At 34.0% G+C, this 24,881-nt stretch overlaps 1 protein-coding gene across 9 annotated transcripts in view; it reads left to right on the forward strand.

The window, feature by feature from the left end:
- Positions 1 to 24,881, forward strand: part of LOC125173711 (sodium channel protein type 3 subunit alpha) — an 82,545-nt gene that overhangs the window by 50,167 nt on the left and 7,497 nt on the right. For 8 of the 9 annotated variants that reach the window (XM_047873194.1, XM_047873190.1, XM_047873193.1 and 5 more), the window contains 6 exons: positions 794 to 1,264; positions 11,837 to 11,957; positions 13,340 to 13,494; positions 14,243 to 14,416; positions 20,638 to 20,760; positions 23,258 to 23,530. In XM_047873194.1, the coding sequence (XP_047729150.1) occupies positions 794 to 1,264; positions 11,837 to 11,957; positions 13,340 to 13,494; positions 14,243 to 14,416; positions 20,638 to 20,760; positions 23,258 to 23,530 (1,317 nt within the window). The remainder of the gene's footprint in view (positions 1 to 793; positions 1,265 to 11,836; positions 11,958 to 13,339; positions 13,495 to 14,242; positions 14,417 to 20,637; positions 20,761 to 23,257; positions 23,531 to 24,881) is intronic. The other variant, XM_047873196.1, reaches the window with a different exon arrangement.

Here is a 24,881-nt window from a genome sequence, read left to right on the forward strand (position 1 = left end):
TTAAGCATCTGACTTCAGCTTAGGTCATGATCTCATGGCCTGTAAGCCTGGAGCCTGCTTTGGACTCTGTATCTCCCTTTTTCTCTCCCCCTCCCCTGCTCTCACTCTGTCTCTCTCTCTCAAAAATAAATAAAAATTAAAAAAAATTTAAGAATGTTTATGCAATAACTGTAGACATGCATTTTTTTCAGAATAGTATATTAGGAAGCTCTAGATTATGAACAAAATCTGATACAGAAATAAGGAAACAAACTAGGGTTCTTGCTTTGATGGGAAGTGTGTTAACCTTATATATTTGCATTTAGAAATCTCTGCTGTTATAAATTTGTGGCCATTGGATGAAGGAATTTATATTACAAGTATACTGTTTTAACACATACCACTAGGCTATCAAATAAATAAATTCATTATTTATACACACAAAGCTAGACACATTCTCTAGACAAACTAATAAAATGAAATAAAATGACTAAAATGATCTTTTTTTCTCATTGGCTAAAACCATAAATTGGGATTTTTGTCTCTTCACTGGCAACCCTGAGTAGACAACTAAAGTCTTAGAAGTTTTCTTATTGTCCTTCTTCACGAAAGAAAAGGCACTTGTTTTATCGTTTCACCCTTACGGCAGGTAGAAGATTTCAGGTCCTTTAAATAGTGTGTGATTAAGACATGCGTCTGAAATACAGTAAGCATTCTTGAATTAATTTTAGTAAAGATCTATGAATTCCCTGTTTAAGTTATTAATTTATGAATACTTCATATTAATGTAGCAAATTTTCTTGTTTTCTTTTAGGTTCTGAACCTCTTTCTGGCCTTATTGTTGAGTTCATTTAGCTCAGACAATCTTGCTGCTACTGATGATGATAATGAAATGAACAATCTCCAGATTGCAGTAGGAAGGATGCAAAAGGGAATTGATTATGTGAAAAGTAAGATACGGGAGTGTTTCAGAAAAACCTTTTTTAGAAAGCCAAAAGTTATAGAGGTCCATGAAGGCAACAAAATAGACAGCTGCATCTCCAATAATACTGGAATAGAAATCAGCAAAGAACTTAATTATCTTAAAGATGGGAATGGAACCACCAGTGGTGTAGGTACCGGAAGCAGTGTTGAAAAATATGTAATCGATGAAAATGATTATATGTCATTCATAAACAACCCCAGCCTCACTGTAACAGTGCCAATTGCTGTTGGAGAGTCTGACTTCGAAAACTTAAATACCGAAGAGTTTAGCAGTGAGTCAGAACTAGAAGAAAGCAAAGAGGTAAGAATGCCTTTGAAGTTTTTGTGGCATTTCCTATAATAACCATGCATTATGGTTATTTAGTATTTTCATTATGCTTATATGCATTATTAAAAAGTATACTGAAAGTCATATATATGACAATGTTGGAAAATTATGAGATATTCTTTATTGGGAAATCCATTCATACAAATTCCAACTTTCCACAGGAAATCATCATTCTGTGTAATTAGTATATTCATCTTCTTGACAGTTTGAAAATCTGGCTAAAAATTGTGGCCTGTCAAAACATCAACCTTATTTAACACATTCTATTCTACACTACGTTATGCTCTTTAGATGAATCAGTGAACCATATTTTGTTGATCATTGTGAAAGTGTCATCTCCTTACCTTCTATATTAGGTTTTGCTATGATTTTTTTAATGTGAAAGTTTTGTGTAGCTTTTGTTCACCTCTGAAGGTTTATTGACTATGACAGAGTGTTATTCATTTATGAAAGTATTACACATATTAGGACAGTGCAAGAAGCACTGGTTACATTTTTCCCAAGGGTGAGCAAATCTATAAGGTATTCCAGATTAACTTGAAAAATGCTAAGAGCTACTTAGAGAACCTCCACTTGAGGATTACAGTTAAGAAGTAAAAGTTGAAAATCTGCTCTTATTGTCATATTACTGTTGTTCAAAATAAAACAAAGAAGAAAGGGAATTGTTCCTACTGTGTGATTAGAATTAATAGGATCCCACAATAGCCACTTAATGGTATTAATTCTGCAGTTTTGCGTTGTGAAAAACAACATTAAAATTTTTACTACTATTCATTTTTGGACTTCTAACATCCCAGTAGGAAGTAAGTCCAGTACAGAATTATAAAAGACAGATTTTAGCTTAAGGGTATGATATTCATCACCACAGAAATCAGACCAATGATGTCTGATTTTGTGAGCATATTTTAAAAACCTCTCTTTTTAAGAATGGTATCAATAGAATTTGTATAAGTAATAAGTAGTTGACAATGTCATAACTCATAGCTCCTGATCCTTTCTTTCAGGCATTTCAGCACTTCTGAGATATATTATAATACCAAATTTGAAAATATTTTTAAGAGGTACAAATACATGCAAAATGAGGTATAATATTCTTGGAATTCCACTCAAAGTCTGCTTAATGAGCTCAATTCTAATTTACAAATTGCTCATTCTGATAAAATAAGAATTTAATTCTAATTTTATTTTTCATCCCTAAAATAGACCTATTTAAGAAAAAACACCAATTAATTAATGAGCACTTATTGCGCACTTTCTGTAAATTCAGCACTCTGCTGGGCTACTAAGAGTAAGGAAGAGTTAAAGGAGAACTCTGTAATATAACCCCTTTTGGGAAATCTCAACATCTTTGAGGAAGCTAACATTAATTCTTAAAATCATTCAAGACCTATTAAAAAGTTTTATCCTGCAGGACTGAATATAAAAATTAGAGATAGTGAGAAACAGCAAGAACATAGCAAGCTGCTAAACGGAAGAGATAAAATTGAAATAGGCGTCCAAGTTTGGGTCAAATATATGATCAGGAAGCCAAAGCAAAACCCTACCAAAGGAAACTCACAGTTGAGAATGGGCTTAGTATTAAGGTGTAACAGTGGAACAATCAGCATGAATAAAGTACTGGCTGAGAAGATACTGGAAAATATGTTTGGGTGAGTAAGGTGTTTCAGAATGTAAAATCTTTGAAGTGGAAAAGTTTAGAATTGGTGATACAGTCAATAAGGAGCTATTTGTTCTGAAGCAGGGGAAAGTGATGTTTTAGGCAAGTTTGTTTGGTATCAGTGAATTTATCTTGGGGAATGTGGTAACAATCATTTGATAGCAATGAGGTGATGAAATTCTGGGCTAAGGTAATAAGTATGGGCACTGAGACCTGGCAGTTTGACAAACTAGTAAAGAAAGACTCCGGGAAACTGGAAAAACAGTAATGCCACTGAAATGACCTTCTTAGAAAGGTTACCAGGTTTAAGTAGGAAGAGGAAGAATTCAATTGGAATATCCTGAATTACAAGTGATCGTATTGGGAGTAAAACCCTGGAGGAGAAATCAGGGTTTAAAAACAGATTTGATAATGCAGATTTCATAATTACCTGATTCCCTGAAAATAGAGCAACTTACCAATGAAGTTAAAATGAAGAGAAAATAAGGTAAGATTAGGGACAAGAGTAGCTTGGGGTCAAGAAGAGGTTTAAAAAACCCCAAAAAACAAAAAACAAAAGACAAAAAAAAAGAGGCAGAGAAACTTTTGCTACATTAATGTCATAAATTTTATCACATTGGATTTATGGAAATTGAATATCTTAATTTCTTTCTACCAAAAGGTTGATTTCCAGAATATTTCAAAAACTCTATAGTGCCCACAGATATTTCAAATGGTTGCTTAGAAGAATATCACCTCATTGTCATATCTTCTTAATTGCTAGAAAATCATACATTTGGTGTGTGGAGACACAATGACTTCATTATTAAGTTCTGGAAAACATTTTATCATCTGAACAAAAATTCCTTTTTGGTGACTCTTTTTATAACCATTCTATCCTCTTCCAAGCTAAATTTTGGATACATGGAAACCAATAATAGAATGTAATGAAATTAAAATTATGTAAAATAGCTGGAAAAATTCATCAAACTAAATAGAAAAACTAAAGACTTTTATAAAGCTAGGATAAAATTTCAGATTATTTCAAAAAGTAGAAATAAATTCAACACATTTTATATGGATGATGTTTTAAATTAGTACTAAAAAAACCCTTGAAAAAGTAATAGGGCAATTCTCATATATGCTCACACAAAGATTAAAAGTACATTGTTCTTAAAAATAAAAGCAAAAAATTAGCATGTTCTAACATAATACAGTGGGTTTAAATTCCAGCAAAGTTCAGTTTTAACCTGAAATTTCTCAAAACTGCTGGCACTGAACATAGGTCACATTTCACATGCATATTTATGTTGGCTGGGTTATTCTGTCTTAATAACTATTGCACACATACACATACACATACACACACACAAATGAAAAGTAACATATCCATAAAGTGACATTTTGGTTCATGCTTCTAAGTTTTTGACCACAAGTAGAAAAAGAACACTGAGCTATGCTTTGAAGAGCACAGAATATCCTTTCTTTTTGCTGACAAAGTAAGAAATCATACAACCTAACCAACAGAGTGATACATTTCTCACTAAAAAACAAAACAACAACAAAAATCCCTGCAATATATTTCTGATTTAAGAAGAGGCAATAAATTAATCATTAACTTAGATGGTATTTGAAAACTCTAGTCACTCTGCTCCTTGCATTCATATTTGTCATATTGTATAATGAGCTGAAGTACAATTGGGAGAAATGATCCCTAAAATTCTTGTTAGAGATAAAGATATGAATTGCTGTTATTATATTTGTAACATATATATTTATACATCTATATCTAAATCCATTATATCTATATATTTTGGTCACTAACATAAATGAGATGGTATGGAAACAAATATAAAGCTTTGCATGAAAAAATGTAAGAGAATTAAAGGTATAGATTTCAAAACAGTGATCTTTTTATATTGGAAAAACTTGGAATCATACAAATCTTGTGACAAGATCGTAATGTAGAATTTTGTTTTTATATTTTTAAAGTTCACGTAATCATGATTTCTTGGAATATTTATATAACCGAGTTTTTACAATTTTGTTTATAAAAGGTTTTATTGTCTTCCGAGGTGAGGATATAGAATAAATGCTCTTAAGAATCATATTTGAAGTTGAATTCCAAAGCACAATCTAGCAATATCATACTCTGACCTTCACTGCTTACCATTCTTACTTCTCACAGGGGTAAAACCAAGCTGGAGCCATCAAGAATGCAACTCTGGTGTTTTTTAACCAGCCAGAGGCTCGTGCCATCACTTTTACCCGGGTTACCCAAGCAAGTTGTACATGTACAATCACTTTCTAAGTAAATTTTGACTGGCCTGCATGCTACTCAGCTCTGTTCCTTCCCCTGCCATGGCAAGGAAGTGCCAGATGTGCCCAGCTGCTCTCTGCTGAATCGTGTGACACATCACAGCATGGTCAGGAGACACGGGCAGTCCCACATCATATTTGATTCTGCTAATGAGTTTTCCAGTATAGCCTTTTAAACTTTTAAAAGCAATGATTGCATGCTCTATAGGATTTATATCTATTTTAAAATATGATAGGAATGTTTAAAGTTCAATGTAGTCAAGAATTTAAGAGAGCATGCATTTTTTTTTATTTCTCTGCTTTTATTTCATTAAAATAAGACCACAACTCTTTGTTGTTGTTGATTCAGCCCTTATAAGTAAATTGTATACTAAAATGAGTCTCACAGGATTTTTTGATAGTGCCATTTTCAGATCATTATATTCAGATTCATGAATATAATTTTCAACCCTTATAATTCATTTGCTCCAGATGGAAATGTTTGCTTTCATGTTGTTTTTAAGGCTCTGTGAAAAACAAAAGCAAGGTGATCATAAGTTTTTGGATATGAAGGGCCATAGTCTGTATGTATTTGGGCACCACATATCTTGGATTTTTATGTAGTTTAGGAAAGTTGTTGAGTCATATGTCTGCAAAACCGTAAGTGTTCATTGGAAAATAAAGAAGGAAGCATCGTGATATGGGATAGGAAAAGTTCACTGTATTTTTATCATTAAATAATTGGTCCAGTGTATCCATTTAAAAAAAATTCCTTTATCTACATTAATTTTCCCTAAATGTCCTTTCTACCCAAAACTGAGCAGGTAAAAAAGAGACATAGAAAATGTCCTATTTTTTAGTATTAAATATAGTTTTATGAGGAGTAAAGGGCATCTCCCAAGACTGCCATAGGTTTGTATATAACTAAGTCTTTATTTTCTTCACCCAACTTTCTCTTGTTGATATCAGTGCTTGCTGGACTCTCAGCCAGAGGGTGGTTCTGGGAGGGAAATTACAAAGCAGAAGTAGAAAGTTCTTGAGTATTGGCAGTTTCAATACTTTTGGTGAAAAAAAAAATCTAACTAGAGTTTGGAGTTGTCTCTAGGTTTAATTTATACCTGCTCTCTTCTTCCTTGGGGATAACTGAGAATTAGTTGGAGAATGAAATCAATTCAGAAACAAAATTATTAATGAAAAGTAGGGAAAAAATACAGGTCCCTGCTGATTTATACAATTTTTGTTTAACAATGACTATTAACTTTCAATGACCAACATTAGCCAGTGAAAAAAATCTGATTTATTTTTTCTTCACAAGCAGGACAGAATTAAATGGTACTGGAGAATTATCTTTTACATCATGTTTATAACAGTATTCCCTCCATTTCAAAGTCTTCATGGAAACTGTAAATAGATACTTGATGAAGACCTCAAGCACGTGCTCTTCTGGAAAAGGCACTGTGCTCTGTTTTCAGAATCTGGAGAGCAATGAAAGTACCTCTGGGCTTTCTCTGTCTTGCTCTCAGTGTCTTCCAAACACTCTCTTTGTGAAACTGAATGTGAGGCAACTCTTCCAGAGGCACAGATGGGTACGTCAATAGCCATTTTAAACCCATTGTGACCTTTAGAGAACTGTTTTGGTGTGGTAGCGTACTTCTGTTGAAATAAAACCCAATTAAGGCTAGTTTAGATGGAAATTTTGTATGTCTTCTCAAGATAAGCCAGTTTTTTTTAATTTTGGTTTCTTGATGCCCTTTTACCTTACTTTTCAACGACCACATAATTATTTTCACTTTCAAATATCATGTTCTTATTAACGCTGTTTTGAAATTAAAGAAGCACCAGGGCTGTTGCACTTTTAAAATATGTTGAGGCAAAGCCACATACACGTGGTTTATATTTTTAGCCATTCAGTAAGTGGCCTAGAAAAGAGAACTATTGGTTTTAATCTTGTTCTCCCTGCCTTGGACAAGCAGCCCAATGGCCTCCTGGTGTGTCTACCTATTCTTCAAGTGAAAGATCGTAAGTCAAGATATGGATATGCATATCCAAAAGATCAGACTAAGGCCCTGATAGTATGTGCGATCAAAAAATTTTCCTCTTCTACTTGTAAGACAAAACTTAGAAGTTATGAGAGAAATGGCTAGATTTTAAAGGCAATCTGTAATGGCTGAATCTTTTATTTTTGCCTCTTGAACCATATAGCAGTTTGTGAGAGTCAAGCATTTGATAGCTGACTGAAAATAAATGAAATGTAAGCGCATTTCAGTGGAAGTAGGCCAGTTGCTAACATTCTCTTCTATCTCTGAAAGTTAAATTTCATGTTTTAATTGGATAAAAATCAAGAGCAATATTCATCACAAAGGAGAATTTCTATATGAGTTCATGTTATTAGAGGGAAAAATGGTCTCACGGCCTTTATGGGTGCTGATTCTGTCATTTCTTATGAATGGTATTTGTAGTCAACCTTCTTGAAAACTACATATTCAGGTACCATGTCTTTGAGAACATGGTTCTTGGATCCGCGTGCAGCTTCCACAGTATTGCGCCAGGCTTCTGCTACAGCCAGGCATGTTTTCTGTGGCTGAATTAGGCCTGGAGAATGTTGCATCTTAAAACCTGCTTTCCAGTGTGCATTTGTAGAGCATAAGCCATCATCCCTCTGTAGATTCAGTAGTTTCTACAAGGGATGGAAGAATCGAACTTTTAAGTGCCATAAAATATTGGAGGGGTAAGGAGAAAATAGTACAAGAACACAAGTTTGAACTTGTACTATATGGTTTATATGGAAGTTTTCTACAGTTATGCCTATATACCTAATTATATTTTTCTAACTACTTCTAAAAAAGTATTAATTTTTCTATTTAGTATAGTATTGAGTTCCTTAATATGGAAAATTTCATTTCAGGTTTCTTGGCTTTTTTTTTTTTAATACCACTGTAGTATCACAGCTATGGCAATATAAAGAAAGTAAGTTATTCTTTGTGTTTATCATCAGTCACTTGCTTTTAAATCAGTTACATGCTTTTAAGTAAACTTGGAAGTCATTTTGGTAGGGCTATGATAAAATGTATCACAAACTATGCTCTATCAGAGTATGAGTGCCAAATATTGAAATAACTAGAAAATGTTTAGATTACACAGATGGCATTATATCAACGTACAGGATTTAAAATTTCTAGGATTTAAGTTTCTAGGGTACAAATTAATTCTTTAAAAAGACAGCAGTAACTTCCTTTATGTATACAGTGACTAAAGCATATCAGGCAGTATATCATAATTAGTAAATTGTAACTTAATAAGAGCACATTCTAAGCTTTACTTTATAAGTAAATTCACAACTTTTGAAATTTTATTTGGTTGACACAAGATTTTTGTAACTTCATAGAAGAAAATGTATGTATTTCCCTATGACAAAAAAAAATGTGGCCTGTGAAGGTTACAACAGAACAAGCCTGATACTCCAAGTTAAGAAGAATTAACTTACGTCAACTTCCACGGGGAAAGGAGTTTCCCACAAAACACTGCTTAGTGAAATGAACACTAGCCTACCAACTAACTTTTCATCTTTGGTGCATGAGGGTCTACAAGACTCTGAATATTCCTTAAGAAACTTTCTAAGGTATAAGTTAAAATCAGAAAATCAGGAAAACTTAAAATCAGAAAAACTCCTGAGTAACTGTGAAGCAATTCTCTATGTAAAATGGGTTCTGCTTGTTTGAAAAGAGTAGAATACATGTGGAGTTTTGGAAGGGTGGTTTGTCTGTTTTTAAAACCCATGTTTTAAAATAATAATGCCAGGCAGATAGAGACAAACTAACTCACTACTGACCCTCTATTTTACAATCTTTACAATGTACAATGCATAACTTCCATAACTATTTAGAAAATTGAAAGTATTTATATCCAAACATGTTAACCACATTCACAAAAACATTTATAACCTAAAGACAGTACTAATAACAAAAGAACATCCAATGGTCAATACTTGGCAATGGTAGATTCAGTTTTCATTCAGATTAGCAGCTACTATTACTTGTGTCATTCAGGTTTAAGTTAGTATAGTGTTTGTATTTAAATATAAGACCATCTGTAGACTTTGTGGCAGACAAGTATAATGTGAAAAATTGAACATCTCACAATTATATTAACAGTGGTAAAATGAGAAGAGTATGTTTTCTTGAGTTGTCAAATGGGAAAGTATACATGTATTTGTATATCTATACACATATGCTGATTACTTTCTTCCTTCATTGAATGTCTGCCAATATTTTAGAACATTTCTTTATTGAATGTCTGCCAATATCTTAGAAAAACATTTGGAAATTTCATGGGTTTTTATTGCTAAAATATTATTAATTTTAAATAATTCCTATTCATTAAAAAGGTATTTTCTAATACAATTAAATAGACTTCTATCAAGGCCATTATTGAATTATGTATCAAAGTGGAGAGATGAAATTACCTAAACACTATAATTCTCTCTATAAAAGCAATACAAAATGCATTCAATCATTTATTGGCACTCTCTAAATTTGATATAAATATTTAGTGTTTATTCTGTGCTTGGGTCTTTTGGTATATGTATGTGTGTGTGTGTGTTTGGTATATATGTTTATGTATGCATACATAAATATATAATTTGTACCTATGTAAAATTTTATGTACATACATAATTTATATATATTCATGAGAATATCTGATCAAAGCAATCATGTATAATGACCTAACATTCTATAAAATTTAGCATAAAGAAATCATGCAAGAAAGAAAGGCTTCATGGAAGAGGTGATCCATGACTAGGCTCAGAAGAAACTGGTGAATTTGGTTTGGCCAATAGGAAGAAGAAATATGGAATGTTTTATAACTAACCTCAAAATAATTTGGTTTCTTACTGGTTTTATTTATACAGTGGATATTATCACTGTCACTCATCAAATATAATAGTGTTCAACCCATAAGTCACCAGTGAAATTGGAAGGGAAGAGTTAGTCGCTGAATTCAAACAATTATCCAGTATTTTCTTTGTTATATCAGAAGCTGTTACAATTCTATCCAGTAGTAGCTTTTCTGGGATTTTCTTAAAAGAATAAAGATATTCTGGTTATAAGAAGCAGAAAAGTCTTGCGGGAAGAAAATATGTCTCAGTGTTTCAGCTCTCCAAAAAGTAGAGAAATTTAATGATAAAAATTCTTGTACTATAATGATCCTAAGAACCATCAGCTGAGTATGATGTCCTAGTTTCTCTCTTTAGCATACACAAGACAAGGAGGTATTTTATTATAGAATTGTATTTTGATTTAAAGTATTTTTCATAATATATATTCATAATATATTTAATTTTCATAATATATTTAGTTGGGCATGATTAACCTCACCTTCAAAGTAACATCGCAGGAAGTATCATCTGGATAGTACTTTTCAACTAGTTCACAATATAAAATATTAAACTACATTTGCATTATGATTCCAGTGAATCAAGAATCTTAAGCCAAATTTCCTCCAATATGACCAATGTTTAGGGAGTCATTTGGGGATTTTTTTGGTAACACATTAACTCTTTCAGAAGGCTAGGGCACAGCAACCCTTACCACTTAGCTACGAAAGTTAATGGGGGCTTTGGAACCATTACCATGTCCATGTGCTGTTTTATTCATCCTAAAATCTTTACATTGGGCAGGCTGTGTTGTATGTCATGTCTTTGCATCAGTTTTCATAAAACACTGCAAATCCATAATGTCTTCCCAAGTGATCTCAAAGTATTTATATGTTTATTCTTGTAACATTAAAGTGGCTCTTCCCAGCCATGTGGCATGTCACAATGATTTATTTACAGGAAAAATTCACAACTTGGTAACATGTTGAATTCAGAATGTGCTTCTAATAAAAGTCTATACAGATTCTGCCCAATGCCATTTATGAAGAAATTTCCATTTGATTTAGGATTCTTTGGCAAGTATTGAAGTCATTTAAGCAGTTCAAAAAGAGAGAGATAGAGAGACAGAGAGAGATCCATCATCTTTCTGCTAGTAAAATAAGAAGATTATGTAAGCCAGAGGAAAAATATAGCCCAAAGTTGAAATATAATGACTGTGACTAATGTCAATGTGCTGCTCTTCCTTTCTAAAATTACAGAAACATGGACAGTAGTTTGAGACAACTGGTAATGTTCTTTGCTCTGAAAAATTCCATCATAAGAGGTGGAAATTATAATCTAATTTGATGCATTTTAACTAATATAATCAGTAGTGGATGTCAACATACCAAAATTTCATCAAACTATTTTTGATTTGGTCTGAGTATTAATGCATTAAGCTATTTTCATATGGCACTCATATACAAATGGAGATCATAAAACAATCAGTATGACCCATCATTTCCAAATCACCCACACTGAATGCTGTCTTACTTTCTTCTGTCTGAATCAGGTCAGCAGTTCCATTGTTTTAAATAGTAGGTCTTTAATTATGTTAAATTATTAGTACCTAATGTCAGTAATGTTAATAGAGTCAGATGTAATCACCATCATTTTTTCACACCATGACAAAGAGTTTCCAAATTAGCTGAATAAAAGGGGAGAAAAATCACAATTTGCAATGGGGTTTTGTTTCCAGAAATTAAATGCAACCAGCTCATCTGAAGGAAGCACAGTGGATGTTGCTCCCCCACGGGAAGGTGAACAAGCTGAAATGGAGCCTGAGGAAGACCTTAAGCCAGAAGCTTGTTTTACTGAAGGTAAATAATTTCTAATATGATTGAAATGCAATGCCCCTTCTTTTCTTACAGTGGCTGAAAATACTTCACTTGGGGGAACTATTTTAAAGAAATGGTAAAGACACTTTATCTTTGCTTTTTTCTTTTCTTCTGAAAAGTTAATTTATCTATATTTCCAGATTACAGTGGAATAGCAGTGATTTGACATGTCTTTTGTTTTTCATTTCATCCTCCAGAATGTGGAGAGGCTAACCCTATGAGATAAATAGCGTTCTGGAATGTCATCTTATTGATACTGACTGCAGTCCCTTCAGACCTCATTGACAATGTTGTGATTTGATTTATAGATGCTACAATAATTATACCCCATCCTTCACAGTTTCAAATGCGGTTAATTTGTACTGTGACCAGAGCTGTTAGGGGATGCGGATGTTTTGTAGAGTTTTGACAGGGAAAACAGTAGTTGTTCTCACAGAGACCAGTATAGTGTCTTGCACACAGATCAATAAAGATTTGCTGATTCACTGTGACTGGATTTAATCCAATGAGTAGTAGCTCAGAGAGAGCAGAAGAATGGATGAGAATTAGAAATAACATGAAAACTAGGAGGGGGAGGACAAAGGTACAGAGATACTAACTGACAAGATGAGTCATAGTGTAACTAAGAAAAGCACTGAGGCTGAAAATAAATTAGCTTGGGAAAAATGACAGTGGCTGATACCTAGGACAACAGGGGGCTTTTCTGTACATGAAAAGAAGGAAGTAAAAAATTCAGGATCACATCAAGGAATTAATAAACAATTTAAAAGTGCAGTTTTCCCCCAAACCTATTTCCATCAATGGCCTTGAGGCAAAGAGAGATTCTAACTAGTATTAAAACATTTATACTCATGCAACTCTTGATAAAGTAATTCCTTGAATTTTAGGTGGCTGGCTGAATATATAAGTCTGAGAATGATTCATTTTATAGGAAAGATGCTAAAGATAACTAGGGAATGAAGTAGCCAGTTCCCCTGTAAATGATGATCTGAGACTGGCATGGGGAGAAAGCAACAAAGTTTAATTTTTTCCTATTTAAGATTAAAATATATTTTCTAGGAATGATGGAGGTGGGTGGGAAAGTGAAGAATGTGGGTAAGGGGATGGGCAAAATAGATGGGCAAAATAGATGGGCAAAATGGGATTAACAGGTATGAACTTCCAGTTATAAAACAAGTAAATCATGGAGATGAAAAGTATAGCACTGAGAACACAGTCAGTAATATTGTAATAACTATGTATGTGACAGACTGTGACTACACGTATTGTGGTGAACACTCAATAATGTATGGGATTGTTGAATCAATATCTTGTACAAAATATATATACATTTCTAATTTATTGTATTTAATGTTATCTTTTAGGATGTATTAAAAAATTTCCATTCTGTCAAGTAAGTATAGAAGAGGGCAAAGGAAAGGTCTGGTGGAATCTTCGGAAAACCTGCTATAGCATTGTTGAACACAACTGGTTTGAGACTTTCATTGTCTTCATGATTCTTCTCAGCAGTGGTGCTTTGGTAAGTAAAATGCAAAGTGGTAAGAATCAGGTTCTAGTGAAATAGCTAATGCTCTGAAAATACCACAAACATACACTGAGTTTAAGAAGCAAAAAAGGAGGTATATCTATGCCTTGCAGAGCTTGGCACCCAGAGTTTAACTATGCAAAACTCAGCACAGAATAAATCAAAACTATGAACTGCCAGATGGAATTTCTCATCTGGTGTTTATCTAATAGATGTTTTCCTCACTGAGACAACCACTTACAGAGACATTCTGTAACTACGTTAACTTCTATGTCAAATACCATCCAGTTCTCCCTAATAATTATATTAACATTTATGGACTAAAAGTGTATTGTGTTTTCTTTATGTATAATCAGTTTATTCTTTCAAAATAAGACAGATCATTCAGGGAATCAATGAAAGTAATGTTGGAATAGGCCAAGTCGATCCCTCATTAACAGAACTTCTAGTTATTTCCTGAGTTCATATTACTTCTCTAAAAGCATGTCTTTATGGCAGTAATTGAGACAGAGATTTGAGGGTGAGAGACAGGAAAGAAAGAACATTTAAATCAGTAAAGACATTGACATTTCCTTGCCAACATTTTCTGTTAGTTTTAGTCTTCAGAATTTGTCTGTTTGTCATATATTAACCCATATTTATCAAATTACTGCTTTGTGCCCAATATTATACTAAGCAATTTTATCAAGTATTTGAGGGAAGCAAGTAATTCAAGTAAAATAAAAGTATTTTTGACTCACAGGCTTTTGAAGATATATACATCGAACAGCGAAAGACTATCAAAACCATGCTAGAATACGCTGACAAGGTCTTCACTTATATATTCATTCTGGAAATGCTCCTCAAATGGGTAGCTTATGGATTTCAAACATATTTCACCAATGCCTGGTGCTGGCTAGATTTCTTGATTGTCGACGTAAGTATCCTGAGTGATTTTTATGAAATTATTTTTAAAAAGGCAAGTTTGACATTTCACATATTTCTATATTAAAACCTTGACTTTTGAGAACCTACTCTCCCTAATGCTGACACAACTATGCAGTTAAAAAAAAACCTACAGTAAATGTAAAAGAAAGTGCGTGTTCTGTGCCATAAGCAGACAGCTCTTTTTCTGAAACTTAAGGACCTCAAGGTAAGGAATAGCTAAAAATCTATTAGTTGACAGATCTAAGCTCTTAAATTATTAACAGTTTTAAAAAAATCTCCAGGAGGTAAAATTAAGATAGATTTGGGGCCAGAGATTGTGAGATTGCATTTTAATTCCTTTCTAGACTACCTGTTACTAAGTAATGCTAAAATAACCCATTGATTGTATTCATTCAGCCACATATCCACAGAGACAATAAAATACATTTCCACTCTTAAATCAGTAAGTAGATATCCCAGTAGCTCTTCAGACATACACCATGCAGAGAGTTAGGTATAGGAGCCCTGCTCTGAATCTGACTACCCTGGGGTCAGTAGTCATAAAAACATCACCAGTTATAGGATCTGTCTGACTTGCACCCTATTCTCATTCCAAGTGATGAAGAAACACTGGAGCAAAATGACAGTCATCTGGTTCTTTGTAGTCTTTGATATTCCACTGCACAAAGCTTCACAGCCTCCCCCAAAAAACAAGGTACTTCAAGCACCATCTCTAGCTGTTCCCTAGCAATCAGAAAGCACTTTTTAGCCCTAACACTTGCCAATATGAATGAATAATTGCTGTATGTGTGCATTCATTTTATCATTTTGACAAGTGTGGGCCTATCTAAATTCTACTCCCCTTTTTCCCACGCATGCATAACTTATAATACTATAACCAATGTAAGTTTAACCCTTTGAGTTGATAAGAAATCTGCTACCAGATCACTTCAATGGACCAGAAATGATTTCTAATTCCCATGGTTGGCCTTTAATGGACAAAAGAAATGAGTCTCAATGTTACCCTGAAAAGCTATCCATAAGGGAAGTTTAATATTCTTATGATCTGCGGTGGAATGGGCGTCAAAGAATATCTAGGATTTATTCTAGACATTAGGAAACTGAAGCCTCAGTTTAAATAATTTTCCTAAGATAATACAACTACTTAGTAACAAAGCTGAGATTAGTGTCCAAATTTCCTGATTCTCAATTCAGTTCTCCTTTACCCCATGAGTTTCCTATCTGTTATAAATGTCATACTGTATTTTCAGACTGTGGCTTTGGGATTTAGCACTTATTATCATCTCCAGCTTCTCCCTGAAGAACACTTAAATACATTTAAGAATCCTCTCTGGTTCAGGAAGATCTTGTCATGCATGAAGGTCATTTACAAATGTGATAGAACTTATCCAGAGAATTCTGGAATTTACTGAAATATTTACATTTACTAAAAATTTTACATTTACTAAAATACTACATTGTACTTCAAGTATTTCCATATATTTGCCCCATATAGGAAATATAAATAAGATGCTAAAATCTCTCAATAGCAGGGGTTTTGTATCATGTTTGTATCCTTAGAGACACCTAATATAGATACATAAGTATCTATTGAGTAATGTCTAAATGAATAAATTTAATGTCAAAAAATGTTGCTAAAAAAAATTACTTCCCTTTTAGTGAGTCTCAATTAGTAGGCTGGAACTGGGTAATTAAAGCCTTCTACTTTGGGACAAATTATGTTACCTTAAATGGGTCTAGGGTCTATCCTTCACAAAGCTAGGGCTGAAATATGTGAATTAATATAACCTCAGTTAACTTGTTCTCAGACCACTGGGTCCACTAAGCTAAAGTAAACATAGAGATAAAACTGTTCTTGAAAGTACAAGTAAAACATACTTAAAAGGGCTTCACAGTCCATCAGGTAAATTGCTGTTAAAAAGATAAATAAATAAACAGCCACAGAAAGTTAAAAAAAAAAAAATCTGAGGTGTAAGTGAAGTACTTCAAACCAGAAGGAACATGTTTCAAACCTTGAAAAATGTATCTGTGTAAAAATGTGATCTCTTCAATTCCCTACCTAAAAGTAAATGTAGACTGCAGTGGGCTACCTATCCAACCTCCTAACATTCATTCATTTATTTAATAAATGTGCTGAGCACCTAAAAAGGGCCACGTGCCATTTTAAACAAAGGAGGTGTGAACATGAACAGATCAAGCTCTGTCAGAGCTTACACCCTCTGGAAGGAAGGAACAAACATAAAGATATAAACAAATAAAATCTAAAAATAAGATCTTTTGGGGCTCCTGGGTGGCTCAGTCGGTTGAGCGTCTGACTTCAGCTCAAGTCATGATCTCGTGGTTCGTGACTTTGAGCCCCGCATCAGGCACTGTGCTGACAGCCCAGAGCTTGGAGTCTGCTTCAGATTCTGTGTCTCCCTCTCTCTCTGCCCCTCTCCTGTTCATACTCTGTCTCTGCCTCTCTCTCTCAAAAATAAAATAAAACATTTACAATATACGTAAATAAATAAAAATAAAAATAAGATCTTTTGTCGCATGTGGTATGATTGTTTTGCCTATTTGGGCTTTTGTTTCTTGACTTTGTTTTTTTGTCATGTAGAAATGTTTCATATTGATTTGGTCAAACTTATCAGTCTCATTTCTTCCCCTTCTTGGTTTGTTCATGCTTCTGAAGACCCTGTCATGTCAAGATTATTAAAACACTTTTTCATGTTTTTTCCCCAATTTTATAGATGGAGTTTTGTTTGTTTCTTCATCCATTTAATTTTTATTTTGGTGTAAGGTGTGAGATTAGGATCCAACACTATTTTTTTTTTCAAAATGATTTCTGCCTGCCTCTCTCTCTCTCTTTCTCTCTCTTTTTAACCTCTCCTTTGAAACGCTACCTTTAACTACATGGTAAATCTCAGCATGTCTTAGGTCTAATTTGGATTTTATTCGTTTCATTCATTTCTTTGTCTATTAACATAACAACTTGAATTACTGCAGATTTATAATTGGTTTTAGCATCTGGTGGGGTCAGTGCTCTCTGTTCTTAAAACAATAATAAATTATACTTATACTTTCTCATGTTAATATTTTAAAGTTTATATAGTTCCAAAGGCTCCTATACAACTTTTTAAAAAAATATATGAAAACATATATTAGCACCTAAAATAATTGTATTATTTCTTATAATAGTTTTTTACTTTATTCCTTTGTTTTGTTGAGGTCAACAATAATATATCAGCAAATAATGAAATCTACTACTTTTCTAATGCATATAGCTCTTATTTCTTTTTCCAGAAAGTGTTAAAAAAATGTTGGTAGTGGGCATATTCTTTTAGTCCACTTTAATGAGAATGCTTCTGGATTTTGCCATCAAAAATCATGCAAGTATTTGGAATGAAATGTATCATTGGAATGCATGGAGGTGATTGTGGTTTTTACTTCAACTTGCTCATACTGAACTTAATAAATCATCTTAAGCCATTTTAAAGAGAAATACATTCACATTACTTGGTTCATTAACCACTCACAGAACTCCCAGGGTCTTCTTCAAAATCATCAAATCCCTCCTGCATTATTTCTCTCAGTCTCGTTGATACAGAAACGTGGAAAGGTATGGAAGACAACTAAACCAACCTCCTGAAACTCCTAACACAAACAGTTTCATAAATTTGCTGTATTGTGAGGCACCTGGATTCATGTAAATTTATACTAAAAATTCAGTTTTTGTCACAGGGCTTCTCTTACACTTTGTACACATTAGCGGGAGTGCCTTTTGTATTTATCACAAAAGAGATGAAACCAAAAATAATATACATTGAAAGGTTGAGGACATATTTGCTGAGGTGGAAAACACTGGCCTTGAAAACAGAAGACTTAAATTCCTGCCATGGCTTGCCCCTTGCTACCTTTTCTTGGGCTAGTCATTTGACCACTCTCAGGTAAATAAGTAAAAAAAGACCATTGTAAGTTGTAAAGCATGCTATCAATATAGGATATTATCTTCAAATTTTAAGTGCATGGCAAATCTTTAAAATTGTTTTTTTCAATATTGCCTTAAAGTATATGAAGTTTTTCACATTAGTTAACTCAATAAATTAGTTTTTATCCTACATAAAATGGGATGAGGCCCATTAAAGGAAGCTCAGTTACTTGTGCCCCACTTCTCTAAGAACTCAGAGTCAGGCACGGTGAGGTAGTTATATGCAAGTGGTCCCTCCCAGTCTTTGCACCCAGAATTTCCAGTACTCTCTGATTTTGGCTATTGTCTTTCTTTTCTTCTCAAAGCATAAGCTTCCTTACTTGAGGTCTTGAGGAATTTCCAGCCACTTCCCTTTAAACTCCCAGTTCTCAAATAAAAAGACTTGGAGAGCATGAGGGAACTCTTCTGAAAGCAGCTCCAGAGGCCTAAAGAAACTGTGAATGCTTCCTGAGGCAAAGAAGCCCAGAATACAGAAGATTGCATGTTCTCTAATAACCTTTCCCATCTTTCCAGTCTTCTGTAGCAGCAAACACTAGACAGAAATGAATAGCTCAATAAATTATCTTGCCACTAGTCATTTATTTTTCTGTTAAATTCTGTGAGATGTATGCTAAATTAAACAACGAGGGAACAGTGGTTCCATTTGCCTTTAAAGGCTCAGTTCTGTTTTTTGTGTCACGCTTTGTACCATGTGTTCTTGGGCAGATGACTGTTTCCATTCCACCTCATAAGACTGTTGGAGGATTCATTCAGATCCATTTTCAACAGCCTTTCTCACAAGAAATTAAGTTCACATGCCTTTAAAGCATCCAGTGGATGTAATGAATTAACTCCTCCCTCCCTACACATCAAGGAAAGCACTTGTACACTCCTTGAGAATTGAGAAGATAGTCACTCAAACCATTTTCTGTATTTCGTGGCTCAGATGACAAACAAATATCTTCTTGGAGGTCTTAAAGCTCTTCCTGTTACAAAACGAGAAACACATTTTTGATAAGGTATGCAAAAGGATAAGGTATGGTTTTGACGTCAGATCACTTGGGTTCAAGTCCCAACTCCACCTCTTATTACCTCTTCATCTCTTTTCTTTTGGGGAGGTGGGGGGCTTAACCTCCTCACCAGTGAAAAGGCAATAGTAATAGTATCTACATCTTGAGATTTATGTGCATAAGGCACTTAGAACAGAACCTTGCAGTGCACCTGGATGGCTCAGTTGGTTAAGCATCTGACTTCAGCTCAGATCACGATCTCACGGTTTGTGAGTTCAAGCCTTGTGTTGGGCTCTGTGATGACCACTCAGAGCCTGGAGCCTGCTTTGGATTCTGTGTCTCCTTCTCTCTCTGCCCCTCCCCCCACTTGCACTCTGTCTCTGTCTCTCTCTGCCTCTCTCTCAAAAATAAATAAACATAAAAAAAATTTAAAAAAGAACAGAACCTTACATATAGTAAATATTCAATATATGCTACTATATTGAAAGAAAATCTAAGCAAATAAAGTATCTTCCTCTCAAAAAAAGGGCATGCCTTCTTTAACCTTTCATACATTTAACTAAAATTTCATTACGTGTAAATATCAGAAGATGTATTTCACTAAATTATAAGTCCAGAAGTTTGGGAAAATATTTCTTCATTATTGTGAAACTACAACACAGTTTGATGAAATTTTTTTTTCAGGTAAAACTATCCCATTATTTATTTATACAAAACATATTCAACCAGATAGCATTAGGCACCGTAAGAGAAGAATGTTTCATGCCAGTCCATGAAAAGTTTATGTGACCTGCCTGGAAGGGGAAAAGAAGATATCTAAGAAACTGACTCTATTAAATGGTAAATGCTTCCAGGACACATAACCAAGACACTATATAAATTCAGGAGAGAAATACAACTTCCAATCAATGATATTAAGCACAGATCCACAGAGAATCTGGCTTTTGAATCAAATCCTGAATCATCAGTTATACATACACAGGTTGAAAGGGGTTCCATGGGGTGAAATATCTAACTTGAAGGTTTATAGATGTTTATAAAAATGAGCAAAGGCTCTGTTTCCATTGGTAAGAAAAGCAGTGACATCAGATGAGCCTGGCCATGTAAGATGATCCCACTATGTGGAAGGTGAAGGCTGCCAAGATACGTCTGAATTTTATGTGGTTGGTACTAAAGAAGAGACAACATATCCTATGTCTTTAGTCAACAGTTTATTTCTTGGTGGACTGATTAATATCTTTTGTTTTGTAGGTTTCTTTGGTTAGCTTGGTAGCCAACGCTCTCGGCTACTCAGAACTTGGTGCCATTAAATCCCTACGGACACTAAGAGCTTTAAGACCTCTAAGAGCATTATCCCGGTTTGAAGGCATGAGGGTAAGAAGAAAAAAACTCTGATGATTCATGTCAGAATTAAATGTAGGTGATCATTTAGATACAGAGGGGTACCACACTCTTCTGATATTTAGTTCATAGAGTTACAGAATTTCAGAGCAGGAATCTTAGAGATCACTAAGGCCAGCCTCATGAAACCGAGGTTTATACAAGCAGGTCCTCAGAAACTGTGGCAGAACAGGACTAGAATTCAAGTCTTCTGATAACAGTTCAAGGATGTTTCTACAACATCCAAAAAATGTGCTGCCATTTATTTCTTTTCATTGCTTATGCATTTTTAAATGATTATTTACTATTGACATTCATCTTAGTAAGGGTGTTTCTTCCTCCCAATGGGCAGTTTGATTCCTCAGAAATCACTGGTAATGAATGAAAAGTAAAGAGTTTTTGTGTGCTTTACTTCTTCAATTAACAGGAGTAACAAAAAACACTTGTACAAGAAAACAACACTAAATTGTAGCCTCTGATAAAATCTATACATCCTAAGCAACCAAAATAGGGGGTCGGAATAATAAAGTTGGCATTTCAGGCAACCCCTGGGGTTTGTTTTAAAGATTGCTCTTTTAACAGAGCATTCTGAATGAGGTTCACTTTTTCCATAGCATGTGTATCGTTCTCGCCAGCTCTCTTCTTTAGTGTATATTTTATGCATCTACATATAAAGTACACACTTATTTAGTTACACAATCTCTTGTCATGCCCCTCAAAATACTATTTAGCAAAGGCCAGCTTTGTTTAACCCAGCATGCAAATGCACATGGCTATTAAATTTCTCCCTGGCCATAGGGCTTTTATGTTAGAAGGTTTGTTTGGAGCAATAAAAACACTTCAGCCTTGACTTTGAGATTCACTCATCAGGGAGAATGAAACCACTCTCCAGACTTTCCAGAAGCACTGTAAGCAAAGAAATATTTGGTTTTACATTCTAATTTCATTTCGTTGCTACTTGATAAAAAAGTCACAGGACAAGATAAAATTCATAAAAATTATACAATTTCAAGCTCTTTTCAAACCAATCTTTGGCATTATTGACTTAAGCCCTCGTCTTGAATCCACAGCTGCATATGAACAATTCCTCTTTGAGGGGAGATAGCAACTGAACAAAATAAGAAACTTATAAATTTGCTCCAATCTGAAAAAATAGTTTGGCATTTTAATTCAACCATATGGCAGAATTAATATTCCCACTACAAAATATGGTAAATGTATCATATATTTATTTGATAAGAAAATTTGTGCAGGTCATTTTACACAAATTTTAGTAACAAAGAAATGTGGCAAGTATAATATATATGACTTAATTTCTAAAAGAAATAAAACAAGTAGCATATGAAATTTTTACAACTTTGAATTTCAGGTTTTGATGTTAATTAAAAAATTGTTGGTGTTGATTTCTAACATAACATTTGCAGTATTTAAAAAATTTTTAACGTTTATTTTCGAGAGAGAGAGAGAGAGAGAGAGAGCAAGTGGAGAAGGGGCAGAATGAGAGGGAGACCCAGAATCCGAAGCAGGTTCCAGGCTCTGAGCTGTCAGCATGGAGCCTGATGTGGGGCTTGAACCCATGAACAGTGAGATCATGACCTCAGCCAAAGTCAGACACAACCGAACGAGCCACCCAGGTGCCCCACTTTTACAGTATTTTAAAATAAAACAATAGTTTTATTTAATATACATGCCTAACAAAATAGTCCAATATGAATCAGATTAAACTAGACAAGAAAAGATACTGTCAACCTCCCTAGAGATTTCAAAATACAACTTAAGCTCTTTTGAATTTAACAAGAGGAAAGGTAACTTGATTTCTCCTTCATGAAACAGGTCAGTGTAGGTTGATGAAGCAACATGTACCCCAAAGTGAACATTTGAGAGATTTAGAATAATAATGAGGACATATTCAGTACTTTATGTCCAGAGATAAATTCCATCTCATTTAATATACTTTTTTAAATTGGGATTTATCAGTAGAGAAAAAAAAAGAACCTTGTAAATTCCTAACTCTATTCTTCATGGTCATAAAAAGTTGACTTGATCTGTGGATGCAGATTTAAGGCATTATTAATACTTCATTTGTAAAGGATTTGTTTAACCTTGTTTTCAAATCATCAGTCATTCATTAACACTTTTGAAAATTAAAATGTTTTGCTGAATGACGATTACTTCTTCTACTGGTATTTAATGCATTTTTTTTCTTTTCTCCCCAGCATACAAACATTTTCTGACTCCATCTTACTATATCAGGTTTTTATTTCTTTTCACACTTTGGCATATTTTGGTTTCCTTAAATCCTTTAGCTCTTTAGCTGTGTCACTGTTTGTTTCCCCTTATCAAACATGTCCTAGAAAACATCCAAGAAACAACTTACTCACCTAGATTTTTAACTCTTTTCACGCCCATTTTAATATTAAATAAGTAAATGAAAGGAATGGTTTCCATTGTAATGATTTGTCGGCTGTCTTACCCTCATTTCCTCTTCTAGGTTGTTGTGAATGCTCTTGTTGGAGCAATTCCCTCTATCATGAATGTGCTCTTGGTTTGTCTCATCTTCTGGCTGATCTTTAGCATTATGGGTGTGAATTTGTTTGCTGGCAAGTTCTACCACTGTGTTAACACGACAACGGGTAACATGTTTGAAGTTAGTGAAGTCAACAATCTGAGCGACTGTCAGGCTCTTGGCAAGCAAGCTCGATGGAAAAACGTCAAAGTAAACTTCGATAACGTTGGCGCTGGCTATCTTGCGTTGCTTCAAGTGGTAAGTTGCCACTGTATGAGTTCTGAAAACATTTTCAAAATGTTTCACAAAAGATCATTTCTCTGATGGTCTTTGATTGAATAATTAATATCTGACAGTATAAAAGTAGTTGATGATAACACCTATATTATCAATTGAACTTGATTTTAAGATGTTTTGCAGTTAACTTATTATGTATTTACAGCAGTGTTCTGCTTTTAGTATGTTTTAATATGGCCTTGTATTTGTTTCCTAGGTTTTTTCTTTTTTTTCTTTTTAATTTTTTTAATGTTTATTTATTGAGAGAGGGGAAAGGGGCAGTGAGAGGGAGACAGAGGAAATGAAGTAGGCTCCGCGCTGTGAGCATAGAGCCTGATGTGGGGCTTGAACTCATGAACCATGAGATCATGACTTGAACCAAAATCAAGAGTTGGTCACTTAACCAACTGAGCCACCCAGGCGCCCTGCTAGGTTTTCTCTTATTATATATTGAGGACTATTGCACTATACTGTTTTTAGTTTTCTTTAGCAGTCATTGCCAAAGGAGCAATTTTATATGTTAGAATAATAATGTATAGTTTATTGATGAATTAAATATATTTTAGTGCTAAATTAAATTATTAGCCAGGAAATTTATTGTACCAACATCTAAGGAGGATGGTTCTAGTATTTGTGGAAATACAAATCTTATGGGTAGATTTCAAAATGTATAATGTTTAATAATTTTGACTCAGTTGACCACATATTAACTAATCAGTTATTTGCTAATGAAAACCATTGAGTTGTGTTTAAACTCCCCACAGGTTTGAATCGCAGAGCTTATGTTTTTGTATAAAAAGGACTTGAGACTAAGATGGCAATTTTATGAATCAAGCCTCCAGATAAATTTTAGTGTAGAAAAAAAAAATACAGTATCTTCCAAGAGAAACAAAGAAAATGAGTTCCAGACTCTAAATAAAATCATATTCTATTTCAATTTAATTTCTTCATTCAATTCATTTCAATCTATTTTTTTTTTAATTTTTTAAATGTTTATTTATTTTTGAGACAGACAGAGAGAGAGAGAGAGAGAGAGAAAGAGAGAGACAGAGAGAGAAGGCGGGGGAGGGGCAGGGAGAAAGGGAGACACAGAATCCAAAGCAGGCTCCAGGCTCTGAGCTGTCAGCAGAGGCTAATGCAGCATTTGAACCCACGAGCTGTGAGATCATGACCTGAGCTGAAGTTAGACACTTAACCTACTGAGCCACCCAGTCGCCCCTTTAAAAAAATTGTTTTTTCACATTTCAACCTCTTTGTAGAAAATTTTACAATATTATACAAAAAATTACTCATAGTAACAGTATCAGATTTTCATATAGTGAAACGCCATATT

This window comes from Prionailurus viverrinus, chromosome C1 (assembly GCF_022837055.1).
Source record: "Prionailurus viverrinus isolate Anna chromosome C1, UM_Priviv_1.0, whole genome shotgun sequence".
Taxonomy (NCBI): Eukaryota; Metazoa; Chordata; class Mammalia; order Carnivora; family Felidae; genus Prionailurus; species Prionailurus viverrinus.